The sequence below is a fragment of the Dendropsophus ebraccatus genome, chromosome 9 (genome assembly GCF_027789765.1).
Source record: "Dendropsophus ebraccatus isolate aDenEbr1 chromosome 9, aDenEbr1.pat, whole genome shotgun sequence".
Taxonomy (NCBI): domain Eukaryota; kingdom Metazoa; phylum Chordata; class Amphibia; order Anura; family Hylidae; genus Dendropsophus; species Dendropsophus ebraccatus.
The window spans coordinates 85001277-85022784 of record NC_091462.1 but is presented as its reverse complement, the minus strand read 5'-3'; the positions used below and the strand labels follow the sequence as shown (position 1 = coordinate 85022784).

The 21508-nt window shown below is 42.4% G+C and overlaps 1 protein-coding gene across 1 annotated transcript in view; it reads left to right on the top strand.

The window, feature by feature from the left end:
* The window catches only part of XYLT1 (xylosyltransferase 1), a 236074-nt gene that overhangs the window by 187431 nt on the left and 27135 nt on the right, over nt 1-21508 (top strand). Inside the window, exons 6-7 of the mRNA XM_069983749.1 lie at nt 6015-6231; nt 13377-13553. Coding sequence (XP_069839850.1) covers nt 6015-6231; nt 13377-13553 — 394 coding nt within the window. The remainder of the gene's footprint in view (nt 1-6014; nt 6232-13376; nt 13554-21508) is intronic.

Sequence of the window (21508 nt, the reverse complement as noted above, 5' to 3'; positions counted from 1 at the left end):
TATGCACAATTTTAAAAGTCTAGGCCTGTGTTTTTGAAAGGAATATATATTTCTTATAAGAACCTAACGGAATGTACGTCCAATTTCATGTCAATGTCTCGTACCATAAGAATTAAAAAAAAGTGTGTGAAATGCTCTACATATGAACTCAATTCCTTTACGTGAGCAGAATATGCAATGGAGGGTTATTGATGTGGGCTGAGAAGTGATCCTCTGAGAGATATATATGTCAATCGCTGTCATTACAATGAATTATCGCCCCTTGCATCTCCTTCCATACTCGGTACGATGTCACTCCCAGTGTACAAATCACAAATGAGGGGCAAACTGGAAGGTCAGCATGCATTCAGACATGAAACTCATTAGCAACATATTAGCAGCGAGACAATAGCAGCTAAATCTGATGTATATTACGGCTCTGTTTAATGAGGCATCCTTCATAGAATAAAATGGAAAAGCCCACTAGTGGGGGGAGGGTATAACCCTTTTGTTTTTACATTTAAATGCAAGATTGACAGCTTGTATATATAGTGCATTAGCTCTGCAGTACCGATCTACTAGTATACCACGCTCTTAGATGTGAATACAGCCTGATGTTTTTGAAAGGACTCTATATTTCTTATAAGAACGGCATTACACATTTTTTATACAAGTTTTTAAAGCAGTATTTTAGTATTGCAGCTTTCACAGCAGATGTAATAGGCCGGTACTTGTTTTCCATCACTTGGTTGTTAGCTTTGCCGTGTAGACCGGAGCAGGACTAGCAGAAAGAGGGGGATTTGATAATAGCTGTTCTGTACTCCTGGAGGCCTTAATCAGATACTAAGAGTTATAAACATTAGGTACATCTTGGGTGAATATACCGATTTTGGCTGGATTGGCAGATAATCTAACCTGTATAGGGATCATCTGATGTCTCTGCAGCCACTTTGGGGGGAGAAAGATTGGATTTCAACAATCCCAATATTTTGTCTCCATAAGGGGGTTAGTCATTAGCAGAGGTATCCAGCATCGGTTTATTTCCAGCCAACCATACATGTATATGAAATCGTTGTAAGTAGTGTTGAGCGGAAAGGCCAAACTGTTCAGCAACGTTCACCAAACCCAAATGCTCAGCATTTGACTTTCAACAGCTGCAGTTGGAAGCAGCCCTAGGGAGTCCTGGGAAACATGAATAGGGCCCGTGGCTGTATCCATGTTTTCCAAGACACCCTAGGGCTGCATTCAACCTCTGCAGCCGTGGGGAATCAAATGGCGATCATTTGGGTTTAGCCGAAGCTGAACAGTTTGGCCTTTCCGCTCAACACTAGCTTGTCATTTGGCCATCAGCTGTGTAGGGCTGTGTTCACATCTCATACCTCATACCTCAGTTTTTAAATAATCAAAACTATATATATAACTAAATATATATATATACCAATAAACAGTAGCGAAATTTGGTGGGGGGCAAGGGGGGCGGTCGCCCCCGGGCCCACTCAGACAGGGGCCCACTGAGGTCTTAGACAGTTAATGCTGTCTGCAAAAGCTATTGCTTTTGCAGACAGCATTAACACGTCAGTAGTGGCCGGAACTGTATGCGCTCGCACTCCTAATGAGCGCATACAGTTCCGACTGGGCCAGGATGTGATTGACACAGCATCAGGAGCCATTGGCTCCTGGCTGTGTCAATCATTCTTGTGGCCGGAGGCAGCGTTATGCCTCCAGCCACAAGAGGCTGCGCTCCGCATCCGCACACGCCCCCCGAACCGCCGAGCCCACCCCCTCCTTTATGCCTCTCTTGCGACCGCAAGCACGGTCTTGCTTGCGGCCGCAAGAGGCAATCTTGCCCCTGTCTGATGCGTCGCTCCCTGGGGGATTCCCAGGGAGCGCACGTATCAGGAACCTCAGTGCGCGTCGCTGGGACTTCCTGTACCGGAAGTCCCGGCCTGGGCGCACACTCAGCTTCCGGATGTGTGCGCTGCCCGGGAATCCCCCAGGGAGGGACGCATCAGCTGGGGGCAGAAGAGAGGACAGCAGAGACGGGGAGCGCTTGTTAGGTGAGTTGTGTGTTTGTTTTTTTTAATCTGCTGTGCAGGGGGCAAACTATAAGGGGGGATACAGGGGGGGAGCCATCTACAAGGGGGGAATACAGGGGAGGGAAGCCATCTATAAGGGGGGATACAGGGGGGGAGCCATCTATAAGGGAGGGATACAGGGGAGGGGAGCCATCTATAAGGGGGGATACAGGGGGGGAGCCATCTATAAGGGGGGGGATACAGGGGGGGAGCCATCTATAAGGGGGAATACAGGGGAGGGAAGCCATCTATAAGGGGGGGATACAGGGGGGAGCCATCTATAAGGGAGGGATACAGGGGAGGGGAGCCATCTATAAGGGGGGGGGGGATACAGGGGAGGAGCCATCTATAAGGGGGGGGGATACAGGGGGGGAGCCATCTATAAGGGGGAATACAGGGGAGGGAAGCCATCTATAAGGGGGGAATACAGGGGAGGGAAGCCATCTATAAGGGGGGGATACAGGGGGGGGGAGCCATCTATAAGGGGGGAATACAGGAGGAGCCATCTATAAGGGGGGAATACAGGAGGAGCCATCTATAAGGGGGATACAGGGGAGGGAAGCCATCTATAAGGGGGGGATACAGGGGAGGGGAGCCATCTATAAGGGGGGGGATACAGGGGTAGCCATCTATAAGGGGGTAATACAGGGGGGGCATCTATAAGGGGGCAATACAGGGGGGAGCCATCTATAAGAGTCAGCCTACCCACTAAACAAGGGTGTAAAGGGGCCAATACAGATGTGCAGTGTGTAGAGAGATGAGGATGGTGCCAGAGTGTGGAGCCTAATATGTATGTCTGGCAGATTCTGTGGATTCGTGGCTCGGAGAAGTTCTCATAACGGCCCAGGGCAGATGGAGAAGAAGATGAAAAGGGAAGAACTCTGATCAGAGAAGACGTCCCCTGTGAGTCACTAAATATATCTGCACTTTAATGTATATGGTGTATAGAACCTGTGTAGAGCTGGGGCTACTGCTAAATGACTTGAAGAGGTGATATTGCTCTGTGTACAGTGGATTATTCAGTTGCAGCAGTGGTGTTAGTCAGTATGTGGTGGTATTAGTCGGTATGTGCTGGTATTAGTCGGTATGTGCTGGTATTAGTCGGTATGTGCTGGTATTAGTCGGTATGTGCTGGTATTAGTCAGTAAGTAGTGGTGTTATTTGTTACTTGTAATCTGGTACTGTGTTTTATTGGATTTAGTATAGAGGATTTAGTCAGTAACAATATGGTGGTGATGGTAGTGGTTGTGGCGATATTTCCCCCTTGTATACTGGTATTATTGGTAATACCATATATATATACCAGTAGCATGCACTTGGTCGAGGAAGGGGGGCTCCAGGTTGACAGTCTGCAGCCCTCAGGGTATGCTGGGAGTTGTAGTACAGTAGTACAATCCTCCGATACCTGCCGCTGTAGACAGATGTATTGCTGGAACTTCAGGGCTGATGGTTGTCACCCACAGGTTGCAGCCACCCGGAGAATCAAACTGAGGACAAGAGTGGTGCTGTCTGTGGAAGAAGGCAGCTATATTTTTCTAATGTTAAGCACTTTTACTTTTTTTGTGGTTCTATATTCCAGATGTAGAAGCCTCTTACACGGCTCTGTATCCTTATTCACTATAAGAAATGTAGAAGAATATTCCCTTTATTATTCAAAAAAATCCTTGTCACCTGCTGGGGTTCCCTATGGGTAACGTTGGTTGGGGGCCCACTCAGCCTTACTCGCCCCCCCTAGGCTGAACCCCTAGCTACGCCCCTGCCAATAAATTAAAATGATAGATTGATTCTGATTGGATGTGAGCAGCAACTACCACATTTCTCCAGTTTTTATACCTATCCCCCGATGACTTTTGTATGTTTAAAAAAAAAATTCTGATGCCCATTAAAAACGTAGCATTAACAGGGGATGGTGTTGGAAGTTTAGTAGTTATTCATGTGAGCTTACAATGCTCAGTTATATTTTATTGTCACGATTTGTATGTGTTCACATTACAGGCCTCATTTTGTTCCACAGGCCAGTGCTTTGCAATATTCATCAACTTATCCGTGATGTGCAATACATTCAAAGCAGTGAAAAGGGGACAAATGCAAACAGAAATTATAAGTAATTTCACTATTCTGAGTGCTGGTAGATAAGTACATATTATTATAATTGTAATTACGAAGCAGCTAGTCTAAAATCATCCATTATTGCCCGAGATTCTACAGTTGGCATTAAAAGCTGCCTCGGCACCTCCCGCTCTCTTCACCAGGAACTGTGACTTATGAGTCCTTCTATTTAAATCTTGGATTGTATTTGCTCCGGTGCCAGTGACAATTCTCGAGTAACAATTATGGGAAGGTTACGCTACAGATGTGTTATTTTCCTGTCACTCACACATTATTTTATTTCTAAATAAGAATGTTATGTACTTTTTGTTTATCCGCTCCGGGCTCTGTGATGATAGTAGTCGGTGAAGAGCATTTCTTCAGTTTTCTTGGAAAGGGAATATTTATACTGATATTCAGCTACAATAAGGTTACAGTAACTTTTTTTTAAATACAATGACATCAAATGTTGTAATTATTAGACCCATAATTATTTGTCTACTGTTCAAGGTATACAAGGCATTGCCCTGGGTGAGTGCGGAACTATGGGCACCTTGTATTTATACTGATATATTTAGTGACATGATAATAGGTCAAATAAGTAGCACTAGTGTGCATGGGTCTACTCACACCCCTGGGGCTCATGCCCATAAATCTCTATTAGATAAAGTTTTGTTTTCAGCTAGAATACTATGATATAGGGGGCACCTACAGTAGCACACGCCATGCCTTCAGCTCCTTAATATGTGTCCATATTGACATTTTGGGCTTCAAAACAGACGCCATGCATGTGGCATTGCCATATGCATTAAGGAAACATTTACTTGTGCTGGTTGTGCCTTGTATTTCCAGGTGTGACTGGGATTTTGAGTGATTTTGAGATTCCACATATTTTATCTAATGCACAGAATAGGGTGGCAACTACTGCAATTTTGGCATGTATAGAGCATGTTTTGTGGAGTTTTCTGATGGTATGTATATAGTATCTTGCTGATATCCATTAACGTGCATTTTATTAGGCATTGCTTTTTCTGATCTTAGTAGTTTTGTGTGCCCTTTATAAGGGTAGCATAAGCTAGTGATTGAGAAGCTGATGAAAATGATGTATCACTTACATTGTTATGTACAGCTGATACAGAGATATCCTCCTGAAACACAAGGAATCTATTAGTCCTCTCCTTTGTGTGCATGTGCTCAGTAGTCCTCTAAAGTCATGAGCACCAGCTCCCTCCGCCCACTGGTCATTGATTGGTAGTTGTTTATTTATACTGTGTATATGTGCTGTGTATAGGCAGACAGCTGTCAATCAGCAGCCAGAGGGTGGAGAGAGTAGCAAAGCATGAAGCCCATTCACCTGCATATCAGGAGAACAGCTGAACTGAGAGATATAAGCAATATAGCGATCTGTTCAGCATTTCTGACACTGGTTTATTCTGTATAGACAATCTGCAACAAAGCCATAATAAAATTACGAGTATTTTTTTTTCTATGCAAACTGTTTATTGTTCTGTAAAAAAATTTATTTTAAAAATCTTTGAATAAAAATTTAAATGGGAAAAAATATATATTTTCTTAAAACTTTTTGCAATGAAAACTGCAACAGTATGTCAATGTATGTTTTTGTGGTATTGTAGTGCCATGACTTTCTTTTTTATTATTACCATCTTATGTGCAGGAACACTTATAGGATATTATTTACACAGAGGAGTGTAGTAGTATAGTAGTCAATAGACCCTCTAGCAGTAGACCCAAAAACTTTTTTCTAGTGTTGGATATAAACTTATAAAAAATATGGTGTTTTTATTGTCTGGATTGATTTGCTATTGCATATAATATAACATAGTTTGTTTTTTGTTGCTTCCTTTGTTCCAGATTTATCAGGAAGCAAGGCCTGGACAGGTTGTTTCTCGAATGTGACACTCACATGTGGCGTCTTGGAGACAGAAAGATCCCAGAAGGCATCACAGTAGATGGTGGCTCCGACTGGTTTCTTCTAAACCGGAAATTTGTGGAATATGTGACCTTTTCCAATGATGATCTAGTTACAAAGATGAAGCGATTCTATTCCTACACGTTGCTTCCAGCTGAGGTATGTTAAATATATACCTTGTCAGTGTTATATGAAACCATGGAGACCGGTGATTAGTCAAAGAAGTCTCTTTCCATGGATCTGAAGTGTGCATTCTAAAGCACTTCTATACAGGGTGAAGATAGTATACTCATCTTCATTAACCTATATTAAAGGGAATATATCAGACAGACATTTCTGTGCTAGGAGAAGTGTTAGTTTAGAAATGCCAATAAACTCATTTACCTTTCATCAGCCTGATATTACGTGTATTAATTGTCTTCATATATTGTTTTGTGTATGTCCCTGTCTCTTATAATCTAGGCCTTGGCTTTTTACAGTGTTTAATTAGATGGAATATAATGCACCTGAACATCTTTGCTCCCACCCCCATGCTACATGGAGCCATTTCACCTGTTACTATGAATAGGTTCTGTTATATGTTATGTTATATTATATGTGTGACTTCAGTAAGGATGTTGTTACTATTCCCTAGGTAGGTATATATGTATACTAGTATATGTCTTTCATGTTTTGTTGGATGCTTCTGAGTGGAGAAGTGTAGTTGACCTTTATTCAGATCTACCACCCTGGTGGATGATGATAGGAAACTCTATTGATTTCTGTTGTCTCATTAGAGGGTTGGGGATACCATTTGATATAAAGTATGTGCCTCATATGCACAAAAAAAAATGTGTGAACATAGCCTATGCTGTTAAAGGAATATCCAAATCTCATTATGTTATCTCCTTATAACATGAAATGGGATACTAAGCGGATTGATGGAGGCCAACCACCAGGAACCCCATTGATCACAAGAAAGGGGCATAATCGCTCCCAGAATAAATAGAATGCGCCATACGTTGTTCTCTGTGGGAGCTGTGGCTGTGCATGCGTGGTACATTCCATTCATTCTCATGCGTAGTACATTCCATTCATTCTCATGCGTGGTTCATTCCATTCATTCTCATGCGTAGTACATTCCATTCATTCTCATGCGTGGTTCATTTAATTCATTCTCATTCGTGGTCCACTCCATTCATCTCATGCGTAGTACATTCCATTCATTCTCATGCGTGGTGCACTCCATTCATCTCATGGTCTAGCTTAGTGAGATTAAAATATCCATTTAAATACTGGATTGAAAAAAAAACCTGATTAATAAAGCAGGCTGTGGGATAGAATGTGATAACCTAGTTCTTTTACCATGTCCTCTTCACTTTTGTTAGCTCAGTGCCACTCCATCCCTTGTTAAACTGCTGACTAATTTGTCATTGCCGTGTTGATATAGATGTATAGATCAACGCCTGCAGTCTTATATATATGGTTGTTAGGCAGCAAAGATCCTAGTCCGACCCAGGCTTTCTCCACACAATCACAAAGGAGATGGCAGTTAGCATGGTTCCCCCCTTTCCGCACAACAGCCTTCTTGGTTATCTTAAAGGGGTAGTTGACAAAAAACATATTTTAAATCAACTGGTGCCAGATAGTGCCAGAGATCTGATTTGCTTATATTAAAAAATATCAAATCTTCCAGTTCTTATCAGCTGTTATATACCCTGCAGGAAGTGGGTTATTCTTTTCAGTCTGACTCAGTGCTCTCTGCTGCCACCTCTGTCAATGTCAGGAACTGTCCAGAGCAGTAGCAAATCCCCATGTGTTAACACCCAGCATGCTGAACGTTCCCCCAAATCTGCTTTAAGGGCCCCCATACACATTAGATGGTTGTCTAATCCTGCTGAAACATACGGCCAGTTTGACCTAAGTAAACTGCTCTATAATCCTCTACCACGCCGGTGTTATCAGTAATTTAAGGTGTGAATATTTCCGTTTAGTGCAGAATAATTTATTCACCACATGCTCCTTTAAATCTAGGCCATTGCGCATCTCCCATACTGCTGGTTGTCATAATTTGACTGGTTGGATTCAGCACACATGTTAAATAATCCATTTTAATTCCATTTCAGTTGCAATCACCTTTTCCTCTCAAATCCGATAACCTTTTCGTCCATTATCTTGCAGAGAATTTCTGTATCATTATGAAAGGACACAGGGCAATGGATAATTGGGAAGTTTTGCTGCGCTCGAGTGAAAATGCATGCCTTTATCATTTTAACCAGCCAATTCAAGCATAAGACACATATTCACTGGGTTGTCACGTAGCATTAAACAATGTCAGGGGGATTATTTGGAAGAGTACACTAGTGTTAATGCCATGCTATTTATTTATAGACCCTTATATTTCCACTCAGAATAATGCTCCCTCCTCTATGTCCAAGCTTATGTTTTCGTACCATGTTCAGTCAATTGTTGCTATTGAAAAATAAATCAGAAAAACAAAAAGTGTGTTGTTATATCAAAGTTGTCACATCAAAGATCCCCCTGTGAGTCACAGAAGCCCCATCCTCTACCTGTAGTGGAACTATATTAAGTTGCAGAGGTTCTTTGTGTTGGCACTAGAGATAAGTGCAACTCGAGCTTTCTTATTTCCGTCGGGACCTGAGAATGTGGCTGAAGAATTTAGATGCCGTCTAAGGCTGCCTGAAGAACATTGATAAAGCTGTTTTTCCAGGACACCATAGGGCTGCATCCAACTTCTTCAGCCACCACCAATCAAATGTCCAACGCTCAGTTCAGGCGGAAATGAGCATGCTCGAGTTTGTGCTTATGTCTAGTTGATACCCATTACTTTTTATGGTTAGCTTCCACCATTGGCTATCCTTGTGTAAAGCTGCTGGTTGATCATTTTCTAAATGAAAGTCTGGGGTACAGGTTACCAGAATGATGGTTCCAATCCATTTAATGAAGATGCAAACCACCATTTCTATAAGTTTTTCCTTTTTATCTGGATTTATAAACAGCATTCTTGAAATGTTATATAGCCATTTCTCAGATCTGCTCAACTTGGACCATGTCGACCATGCCCCCACTCCATCTTGTGCTTTCCTGTTCCCCAAGTGCCACACCAGCCATAACCATGCCCAGCACGTCAATGAGGTTACCCCCACATAAAATGAAAAAAGGCTCTTCTGACAGGCCACAGTTCATAGCATAAAGACACAGACTAAATAAAGAGTTAAGAATTGGATGCAAGTTTTTGTTGCCATCTCCACTCAAGTGAAATTATGGCTAGCAAGTTTTGTTAAACTGTTTCCGCAGCTATGGCAGACTTGATTATCAGCCCTTCTTCGGGACCCCAACTATTAGACATTTAGGGAACAATCTTTTCCGTCATTGGAAAACCCATTGACTTCTCCTCCAAATGTCATTCCAGTTCACGATGGGTGTAACTTGGACTTGATGGCCGTATTGGGAATTTAAAAGCCTTGTTAATACTTTACCTTACACTTGTGTGAAGCTGAAAAGATTTAAGTTAAATGGCATGGAAGACCTAAAAGACTGTACAGTGTAGATGGAACATTATGTCTTAAAAAGCAATTCAGTCTGTAGCATAGCAACATTATAAAGAACAGTCACTTCAGCATCAATTAAGTTAAACCATTTTATCTTCTTAAGTAGCCTGTATGAAACACTTTAAGAAGCAATTTCATGTTATGTTTGACCCTCTAGGATAGAGGCTATAACATCCATAGTAATCTTATTTTTATGTAAAGGATTTTCAGCCTCCACACAGTTTAATGAAAAAGAATAAGCCAGTGCTGTGTCTCTGATATTGGTGCCTGAGGCTTTAGAAATGGGATCAGGAGCTGAAAATAGGATGGCTTTTTTTGGACTTTTCTTAATATACTCAAGACCTTTTCTTTTGCACTTATTCATTACATAAACTTTACATTCCATGGAAACGGATAAGCAAGGCAAAACTCTTAGTTGTTCTAGTGATTGAAATATATAAGAAAACATTGTATTGATAACTTTAGATTTGATACGGACATGTTCTAAATATATGGATACTTTCAGCCGTTATCCGATTAGCACAGACGAGAATGGGTTTGGAGTCATCCTGCTCTTAACCCTTAAAGGGAACCTGTCAACCTGAAAACATGGGTACACATAAACACTTTAAGGCTTTTCATCAAGATTCTGGGCATACTTTTTTTTATTATTTCCATAGTCCTTTCCAGCAACAGGATATAACCTCTTTTTGTTAATATTAAAATGTTGCTAGTATGTAAAAGTGCCCAGGGGTGTTCCTCAGCATGGCAAGGGCCAAGGGAAAACCATGCCATGTCTTCTTACTCATCACCTTGCAGCCAGGGCACAGGGGTAGGGAACAAGAAGAAATGGTCTGGCTATTTCTGGACTATTAGACTGGCCACCTGATCAATAATCTAAAAGAGCACTGATCTCCAAGATCGGTGCTTGTTTACTTAGCCTATTACATGGCTCGATGAACGTTTAGCAAGGGCTGCACAGATATCGTTAGCGATGTCCGCGCAGCCTTTGCCCTAAACTGTTATACATTTCCTCTCTGCACTCTTTTCCTGCCCTCTGCTTGCTTCCCAGTTCCACAGCTGTAGCGTCAAAGTGGCCTGTCTGAGCTGACAGGCCACTCAGCTAATCACTAATGGGAAGCAGCTCCTGCTGCTTCAGTCTGTCCCACCACTGCAGCAGGAGTCGGCAGTTTATGTGACGTGACATCACCAACTTTACAGTGACCTGAACACGCCATGCTGTAGTAAGTGCAGGGAAAATGCACTATAGGTACATTTCCCATAATAAGGGTCTATTAGTAATTTTCACAACTTTTGTTGGGCAATAACATATCTTAAAATTATTTTGCCTGGACTTACCCTTTAAGTCTAGTTCACATATTAACAAAAAGACACACCTCTCAGAGCTGGAAATGTCAATTAAAAATTGTCCAAAATCATGATGACTATGTAGCTTAAACCCATGTTTTACAGCAAAGAGGTCTGTTTTAACCCCTGCACGAAGGTTTTTTATATTCTGTGGTTGTGGCTTGACATCAGGAGCACTGATGCAGTAATAATGTAGTCAGAATTGAAATCAGTTGTCACCAGGAATAAGGTTAAGACGCAACAGGGCAGATAATAAAATGGCAGCCTAGCTAGGAACAGCAGGAAAGAACTAGACAATTGAAAGGTCAAGGTGGAAACAAAGTCTAAGAACAAGACAAAGGTCAGGATCGTGGTCAAGGAAAACCCTGCAAGGGCTCAAATTTTTCAAATTTTTTATGTTGGAAGAATAAATCTATTTCTTCAGTGACTGGTGCTATTATAATCCTTGAATCTGTTGGTAATTTTTGTATTCATAACTAATACATGTATTTGTTAGAGTGTATCGCACAATATGGAGTCAAAATTGGGAACAATAGCACAGAGACTGACACTCAGGACAAAGTATGAATCTCATTCAGGGTGATTCTTCCAGTTCGTAAGCAAGCCAGTGACGCTACCTCTATGTTTCTGGAGCGTAGAGAAAATATAACATGCACACATTGAGACTATACAAGCTATGTACAAAAGTTGCTCCTGGTCACATTTGAACCTAAGACCTCAGTGCTGTAGGTCAACAGTGCACACTACTGAGTGACTAAACTAATAAATATTTCAACCTGGAATGTATAAAATATATTCCACAGTTTTGTAGCTATATATAAATTTTCCGGGAAGAAAAATTCTTACAGCCTGTAGGCCACTATTTACACGGCTGTCAAGTATGCTTGTGATCAGCTCAGGATGGCTTCTCCCATCATGGCCATGAAAATGTAAATATAAGAAGCAGATAGTATATGCACATAATAAACAGCCTCAGTATATTTCCTATCCTTCTAGCAATAAAAACTCAGGTGCTGGAAATGTAGGTTTTCCTTCACAGAGGAGATGCCCTGGTAAGGAGGCGGCAGTAGGCAGAGTGGCCCCGCACCATCCAGACATATTCTCTTCTTCCCCCCAGTTTCATCAATAGAACTTAAACAAATTACAGTAATCACCAGGATACAGATTAGATTCCTTTCTCTTCTAAGTCGCTGCTCTATTGCAAATATAAATTATATACTTGCAGCAGGTAATTTTTTCAACTCAGAATTTATCTAGGTGACATAGTAAACAATTAAAGGAAATAGAATCCACAGAAGCATGAATTTCTGAACGCTGAGCCTTTATTTATAGAACATGCAAATAAACTTTACTTTTCAATTAAAGAGGAATTCTAAAAAAAAAAAAGGAAAAAAAAAAAAAACTGTATTGCCATAACAACCAATTGTCCTTTCTGTTAGAACGGTAAAACATAAAGATTGTAACATGGTCACATTTTTATTTTGCCACTTAACACAAATACATTTTAAAGACAAACTACAAGGGATCATGAGCAACCTGTTGTCCTGGACAGGAGTTGGTTGGCAATGGTGCCCTTGCGTATTCTGGTTAAAGAGAATCTGTCAGCTGTGATTCACATTCCAAACTGCTGACACTGTAAGATGCTGCTAGGGCAAGGAGTAAGGGCCCTATTAGGGTATGTGCACACTACGGAATCCCAACGGAAAACCCGTCACGGATTGAGCCGCACGAACCCATCGGCAGACTCTGTTCATTCTTTAGACGGACGGCAAAATCCGCCCGTGCATAGAATGGAGAGTTTAGGCCCAGACCAAAGATCGTTGGGCGCCAACCACGCATTGCTACATGCAATAGCAATGCACAGGCAGTGGCTGACGATTCAACAAACAGTTTACATTACCTATCCACTCTCCAGGGCTCCTCTTGCGCTCGGCTTCCTCCCTGGTAAGCATAATATTTATTATCTTTACTAACAGGGCAGCAATATATAAAACATTTTTGAACACTGGATAACCCACTTAAAGGCACATTCCAGTAAAGCTCAAAATATCTTACTGGGTTTCCTTGAAGCTGGGTTATACGGAGAGTGGCTCTTGGTAAAATAGGACATGAAACCAGTAGGCAATGACATGGTCCTCAGGGGGACTACCTAAGAAAAGGTAGAAACACCAAATAGATGAAAGTGTGAGCAAAGAGAGTGCCATCAGCTCTTTGTAATATGGGTCTTTCACTATTCTTATTCTTTATTTCACAGAATATGCCTTTACCTCCAAAAAGTATCCCCTCACCGTATTCTTCAGTGGCCTTTCATCCACAGTATCTGGTGCTTTCCAGTTCATTTCTTGTGTTTGATTGAGTCTTATTGACTAGCCGACCTTTACACTTTTTTTTTCTTTTCCATTTCAGTCTTTCTTTCATACAGTTTTGGAAAACAGCCCTTATTGTGACACCATGGTTGATAATAATTTGCGAATCACTAACTGGAATAGAAAACTCGGCTGCAAATGTCAATATAAACACATTGTTGACTGGTGTGGCTGCTCTCCAAATGACTTCAAGCCCTCTGACTTCCACCGCTTTCAGGTACGTGTGTTTTCATTTCAGCTGCTGTCCTTTTCACAGACGTCTTTCTTTTCCTCTTGTTTCTGGTTTAGGTATAAGGATATGTTGGTAAAAGTTTTTTATACGTCTTGATGTAATGACAAGGCAATCCAGATAGTAAAAAATCCCATTGGCTTGTAAAGTCTGTCTGTTTAGGCCCCTGTAATTCTTAAAGTGACACTGTCACTTCCTTTTTGCATTATGACTTCTCTACACAGGTGTAAAGGGCCAATTTTGCCGTTTTCTTACCTTATTTTTATATCATGCGTCATAGTGCTCATTCACACAGCCACAGTTTGGTTGAGCTGCCATAGTGAAGACAGCTAGAAGAGCACTGCGGTAATTTCTCCGGTATACTTTTCCTGCATTATCGTCTGATTGCATCTCCGAACTTCTGGATTAGCAGAAGATCTCTCCGCTATTCCAGAGGTCAGATCGTGACAGGTACACTTTATTAGGCTTTGGAAATGCAGTATGTATTTCCACAGCCATAAACAAGCATCCAAACAGCATGTAGTACTCACTCGAATATCGAGTACTTTTGAGTAGCCTGATACTCGAGCGAATACTTTACTCGATTGGCCATGCTCGCTCATCTTTACTTGTTTATCATTCAGGTTTTGTCTTCAAATTGCAAAGATTACTGTCAAAAACTTTCTTTGTCAGTGACTTACTGAGCTCCCTCTAAAAATCCTTGTCTGTTTGTTAGAGGAGGCCAGCATGCTGCGGGAGCATTAAATGTATGCAAATAAACATCATTTACATTCAGCAAGCTTTGTATGGGAATGAATTTATGTTCGCACTTAATGGATGTTTTGACAACTAAAGGCAAGAGTTGGACAGGTCTAGTCTACAGCATTTATCTTTCAGCTGAGATATATCAATGTAGAATCAGCTCAGCCACGACCTTGATTTGTTCTGCATCCACTCGCGAAGGTCGCAAAGAAGCAGCAACAGCTTAGCTACCGTAGAATAGCGGATTTTCATGGACGTCAGACAGACTGGTTGCTAACATGAAGTGACCATTAAAGGATATCTCACTGCAGACGCCAAACAAGCTTTTTTATTATTGCTCTTTTATTAACAAAATGTCCTGACTAATCAGCGTATTTAGTTACCATTTCTCTGGAATTGGGTACGCTTTGTCTGTGAGCTGTATTCCTTTTACTGATCTTCTCACATGGGAAAAGAGGCCGGTTTTGGCCGACATGTAATTGCTGCAAACAATATCCACTCCTCTGAAAAGCCAATAGTCCTAGTAGAAATCAATGCCTTCTTCTGTGATGTATTTGGCATTGTCTAGACATAATTAAAAGCTATAGGTCGTACAGAACATTTTACACTTAGGACCTAATGTACAGTATGGCCGCTGAATACTCTATATGCATTCTGCAGGAGAACATTTTGCCTGGGTTGCAATGACTGACAAATACTGAAAGGGTTTGGGTGCCATGTGCATGATGTCATTGGCCTGCATGGACCTTGTGTACATATGAATAGGTCATTGCTGTACTGAATATAGATACTATAGAGAGTCATCACATAAGTCAGCAGGTAAAGTCACACCCAGGTAACACCATAGCATCTGTCTCCAAAGGGATCAGGTTATGCCTTTGCCTGTTCTTACCACGTTCAATATTCTTATATATATATTTAGAGATGTTTCTCTTGGATAAGAAAATGGCCCCTTGAGCTGAAGGTTAGGAAGCAGACTGGTTTTGATTTTCACTTCCAGCCATGCGATGATCTTCTGCCACTGTCTAGACTTCTTGCCGCACTAAGATCAATGTTGTCATGTAGGAGTGAATTCTCTTCACTAGATATTAGTTGACCCCCTCATGACCAAATACAATAATTCTCACAAGTCATAAGTGGATAAGTTCTTATGTCCATAGTAACATCTAGTAATATATGAAATACATATCTATATGAATTTTTTGGGTGCATGAGGGTTACTGGGATTATAGTATAGTAATAGGAGAAAAGGGAAAACAGGGGATGTAAAGAGAGAATTAGAAACAACAGACTTATAGGGCAGGGGTACTCAACAACTTTTAGTGAAGGTCCACGTACCGGGTCTATAGTCAGGTGAAGGTCCGAGCTGAACATCAGTAGGAAACGTGTTTTGTTACTTTTCACAAACGTTCAGCTATTTACGTACAGAATTGCTGCTTATTAGCGGGAAAACTAGCATTTTTTCTCTCTCACCAGCCCTTTGATATTAGGTACAAAGGGAATGACTGCCCTGGTAGTATATAGCCCCCCTGTTGCTCCCCCAGTAGTGTATAGCCCCCCTGTGCGCTCTCCCCCAGTAGTATATAGCCCCCTGTGCGCTGTCCCCCAGTGGTATATAGCCCCCTGTGAGCTCCCCCAGTAGTATATAGCCCCTCTGTGCGCTCTCCCCCAGTAGTATATAGCCTCCCTGTGCTCTCTCCCTTTAGTATATAGCCCCCCGTGTGCTCTCCCCCTGCAGTATATAGCCCCCTGTGAGCTCCCCCCAGTAGTATATAGCCCCCCTGTGAGCTCCCACCAGTAATATATAGCCCACCTGTGAGCTCCCACCAGTAATACATAGCCCCCCCTGTGAGCTCCCCCCAGTAGTATATAGCCCCCCTGTGAGCTCCCCCCAGTAGTATATAGCCCCCCTGTGAGCTCCCCCCAGCAGTATATAGCCCCCTGTGAGCTCCCCATGTAGTATATAGCCCCCTGTGCTCTCCCCCTGTAGTATATAGCCCCCTGTGACCTCCCCCCAGTAGTATATAGCCCCCTGTGAGCTCCCCCCAGTAGTATACAGCCCCCCTGTGAGGTCCCCCCTGTAGTATATAGCCCCCCTGTGTGCTCTCCCCTTATAGATGGCCCCCAGACAAAAAAACAAACAAACAACCCACAACTCACCTAGCACCTCGCTCGCCTTCCTCTCTTCTCCTGTCGGTCCGGCCCCCGGCTGATACGTGCTCTATAGGGATGTCCCGGGGATTCCCGAGCAGAGCGCGCACAACAGACCTCAGTACACTGAGGTCTGTGGTGCGCGCTCTGCTGGGGAATCCCCGGGACGTCCCCAGAGAGCGCGTATCAGCCGGGGACGGACCAACACTGCCCCCAGCCCCACAGGCGTACTGACATCTAAGGACAGTACGCCTGTGGGGCGGGAGGCAGTGCGGTGGGGACCTCCTAACCGCCCGGGACGGACCGGATCCGGGGCGGTTAGGAGGTCTGACCAGGGGTCCGGACAGCTGGCCTCCGCTCAACAGCGGTTCGCCAGTTGAGGAACCCTGTTATAGGGTATAACCTGCCTATTGTACTTGTGTAACACCTTGTACAGCTATGCTATCAGTAAGGCTTAAAGGGAAACACATGCGATCTCATAAAAAAATAAAATGCACAAAGAGCATATACTGTAGGTATACTCAATGTTCCCCCACGATTGTTTGATTACACTTCTCCTAGCCCTAGATTCAAACTTTTGAAAATGGTCCCAGTTTTTCATATTCAATAGTATTAGAATTTTTCCAAATTTTTCGGTATAAACAGTACAAATGTATAAAGTCTCGTATCCAGGTACATACTCAGTAGCAAAATGAGCAACATAAATGCAAAAACATTGGATGCAAAATAAGTAAAGAACATAGTGAATAGAACATGTCCTATAAAGACGGCAACAAAACAATCAAGTGGTCCCAGTTTTATATCGTGACACCCGCCTAGGAAACTACATCTCCCTTCATCCATTGCACCTCAGAGCCAACTGCTGGATAAACACCTGTCTTGTAGTATCTGCCCACCACTGGCTCGATCTGCTTCTTCTTTGTACAGTAAACACAGTATCTATCTATATTTTTGTCTATCTATATATCTAGATTAGAGATTAGGTAGATAAGAGAAAGACAGATGAGTGATAGATAAAACAACAGTGTCTTCTTTCCCATTTGCTTCTCAGGAGAGGCTGTTGTTTCCCAGCCTGTGGACAGGGGTGATGTCAGTGGTAGGTGGGGTTTCATGCAAGGTGTTACAGCTTGCCTGGCAACAGAAGACACGGAGATCATGTGGTCTCTGTCTCAGAAGGGAGGGGGAGGACAGAGGAGTAGAGACAGAGTGGACCAGAAAGTGAGGGCTTTCAGCAGTTTCAGGGTGTGCTGCAGACAATCATTCTACTATTCATGTAATAGAAACGAGCTTATATTATAGGTCAGGATTGAACAGGGTTTAATATTTCTTAACCAAAGTTCCTCTATAATTCTAAAATGCATCAGATTTCTGAATCTTGCTAAATGTTGTTAGTAGAGATGAGCGAACCTGGAGCATGCTCTAGTCCATCCGAACCCGAACTTTCGGCATTTGATTAGCGGTGGCTGCTGAAGTTGGATAAAGCCCTAAGGCTATGTGGAAAACATGGATATAGTCATTGGCTGTATCCATGTTTTCCAGACAACCTTAGAGCTTTATCCAAGTTCAGCAGCCGCCACTAATCAAATGCCGATCGTTCGGGTTCGGATGGACTCGAACCCGAACCTGGTTCGCTCATCTCTAGTTGTTAGTAAATCATGCAGCATTGTGCTGCTATTGGTAAATGTATGGGTGCTTGGTGTCAGTTACGTATGTTCCTCTTATGCTTCAGCACCTGTTAGGAAGTGAGCTGCAAGCTCGGTGATCGATGCTTTTTGCTGTGCCTTCACAAGGCCCAATCAATCGTGTGGCCTATTCAATACATTGAATGGGCTGCACAATAGATCCAGTCAGCTACTGTACAGGCATCTGCTTATTTGTTGGCTCTATCACTTGTTTTTCAGCTATAAGTGTTCTTGGAGCGCTCATTTCCTTGATGATCATCCTGTGTCAGGCTGTGTTCCCACATTTTCAGTTTTGTTGCATTTCTTCATTTATTTTATTGGATCTTTATTGATTGTGTGGGCTCTTCAATTTTATCTTCATTGACAGTCTACACTCTGCCATGTAATTGATAGAGATGATCAAACATCGGGAAATGTCCTATTACCTAGGCTGTATCCCTATATTCCATGCGGTACTTGGGCTGTCTCAACCTTCTCCACGGAACGGAAGGCATCGGGAATCAAATGCTGAAGGTTCAAGAAGGTTCCAGTTCGATCTAACCTGACATTTCCTAATGTTTGATCATCTCTAGTAATCAGCATTACCAGACTTCACTGCGGATGTTTTTCTTGTTATAAGCAATCTGGTTAAGCTTGGTAATGCTGATCACATGGCAAAGCGCAGACCGTCAATTGAGAGGTCACTTAATCAATTATGCTCTAAGTATGTAAATTAAGAGATGTGCAAGAACTGTAAATGTGTGAACAAAGCCTTAAGGGCCCTATTACAGGGAGCGATAATCGTCTGAATCAGGCCAATTCAACTGATTATCATTCCGTGTAATAGAAAGAACAATGAGCCAATGAAACTATCATTGACTGATCGTTTCTTTAGGTGCAGACCCTCATCAGATGTCGGGCGCGCATTGCTACGTGTAATAGGGATGTGGCTGATGATTGTAGTATAAGGCTGGGTTCACACTATGTATATTTGAGGCTGTATTTGTGAGGCTGTATAGCAACCAAAACAAGGAGTGGATTGAAAACACAGAAAGGCTCTGTTCACATAATGTTGTAATTGAGTGGATGGCCGTCATTTAATGGCAAATATTTGCTGTTATTTTAAAACAACGTCTGTTATATTGAAATAATTGCAGTTATTTACCGTTATATGACGGCCATCCACTCAATTACAACATTGTGTCAACAGAGCCTTTCTGTGTTTTCAATCCACTCCTGGTTTTGGTTGCTATGAGGACCTGACATGAGGACCAAATACTGCCTGAAATATACGTAGTGTGAACCCAGCCTAAAAAAAGAAAGTATTAACTTACCTTATCACGTTCCCTGTTGTTCTCAGGTCTTCCCTCGTCTCTGCAGCTCTGCCTTCTGTTCCCTTCTGTTTTGGTCTCTCAGCCAATCACTGGCAGAGACAGGACCGTGGCCAGTGATTGGTTAAGCGGCCTGTCAGTGCAGGGACCGCAACAGAAGGGAACAGAAGGCAAAGCTGCGGAGACCGGGGAAGGCCTGAGGACACCAAGGTAGGCCCAAGGACACCCGGGAACATGGTAAGGTAAATTGTTATGCTTGTTTACAGTTTATGATTGGGCCGTGTAATAAAACCCTTACTCTGGTCCATAGACTTACTCTTGAATTGTTTAGTCAGATCACTGGGTGTCTCACTGCTGCATTTCCCTTCCTGACTCGCAGCGAGGAAACCATTAAAAGTCTATGGGGCTGCTTGTATGGAGATGATTGACAGTGGGGATTTTCAGAATGCTGCCATGTGCTGCTCCCCACACGTTCTCCTGATCGGCAGGGGTCCCAGCATTGTCCCTGTAACATGATAAATATGCTTGCAAGTTTTTTCATATAGATTCTGTGCTAATGGAACAAGGTATTTCCAATTCATTAAGAAGACTGTGATTGAATGATACATATTGTGTTAGCTTTATTGTGCCCCAAAGAGTCATTTGGACAGAAAATGTGATTTTAGAGTAAAAAAAGAACATGCTGCGTCCAGTAAAATGTAACACAATACCGTATGGAAAAAACATTACATTTAATATCCATTGGAGGAAAAGCCATCTTTCCAGCCGCAATGTGCATTACTAATTTAAAGAAAGACACCTGTGGTTACTCCCCATTAAATGGCTGTTTGGTTTCATATGGCTGCTTAGCTGCTATGCTGTGTGTGAATAGGAGAAGCCAGTCTAGGTGTTTGCCTTTAGTCTTATTTATTTTTTATTTATTCTTTTGCTGTACTATAGTTCTTATTTGGGGCCATTTTAGCTTTTTAAAGAGTTTATCAAGGCTTTTAAAATTGATGATAAGATTTTTTGGCAGGAACCTCTGCATTTTTTACTTTGGGTTTTACAGTGCTCGTACTAGCACAGGCCAATTTTTTGTAAAGGTTAAGCTACAGTAGGTATTTTCACTATGTTACATATATTTATAAATTTTTTACTGGAAGGATTGTTCCTAGACTGTGGCTCTAAACTGAAGTACAGGCTAAGGGCAATATTACATGGAGCAATAATTGGCCGATTTAGCCGGTTATCGCTCTGTGCAATAGTGAGAACTTATTGTTTCAGACCTAAAATCATTGTGCGTTGGGCACGCATCGCTACATGTAATAGCAATGCGCGGCCAATGGCTGATGATTGTAGTATAAAATAATAAAGTATTTACTTACCTTACCACGTTCCCGGGTGTCCTCGGGCCTTCCCTGGTGTCTGCAGCTGCAGCTTTGACTTCTGTTCCCTTCTGGTCAGGTAACTTACAGTAGGTAGAGGCTGAATTTTGCATGGTGGAACATAACTGGCCCGATACATCATGTTCCAGTATAAGAATACATTGAATCCTTTTCCAAAAAAACACCTCAAGACTACCTGTTATCTAGACAAGGTATCGTGTGACAGTGACAGGTCTTTATTTCCACCATATATTATTTATAGTTGCCATCAGGGCTTCAGGTTTTAGTGGGCTCTAGGGCAAAAGAGCCTCAGCAGGCCCCCCCATCCATCCATCCATCCATCCACTGCACACAATAACTTGAGACACCACTAACAGACACAAACACACTTTACTGACTGACACACACAGACACTGACTGACACACACAAAGACACTGACATTTACTGACACAGACACAGTGACACACACACAGACTGACTGATGCACACACATACACAAGCACTTACACCTCAGTCTTCTCCCTCTTTCTCTCCACTGATCTCTGCGGGTCATGTGATCAGGTCCTTTATCCCTCCTAAGTCCTGCTCCTCTGTTTTCTGATGTTCAGCGGTCACCCTGCACTACTCTCCCTCTTTGGGCTCCTAGAGGCACTGTGGGCCCAGGCACTTGCCCGGATTCTGACGCCGACCCAGC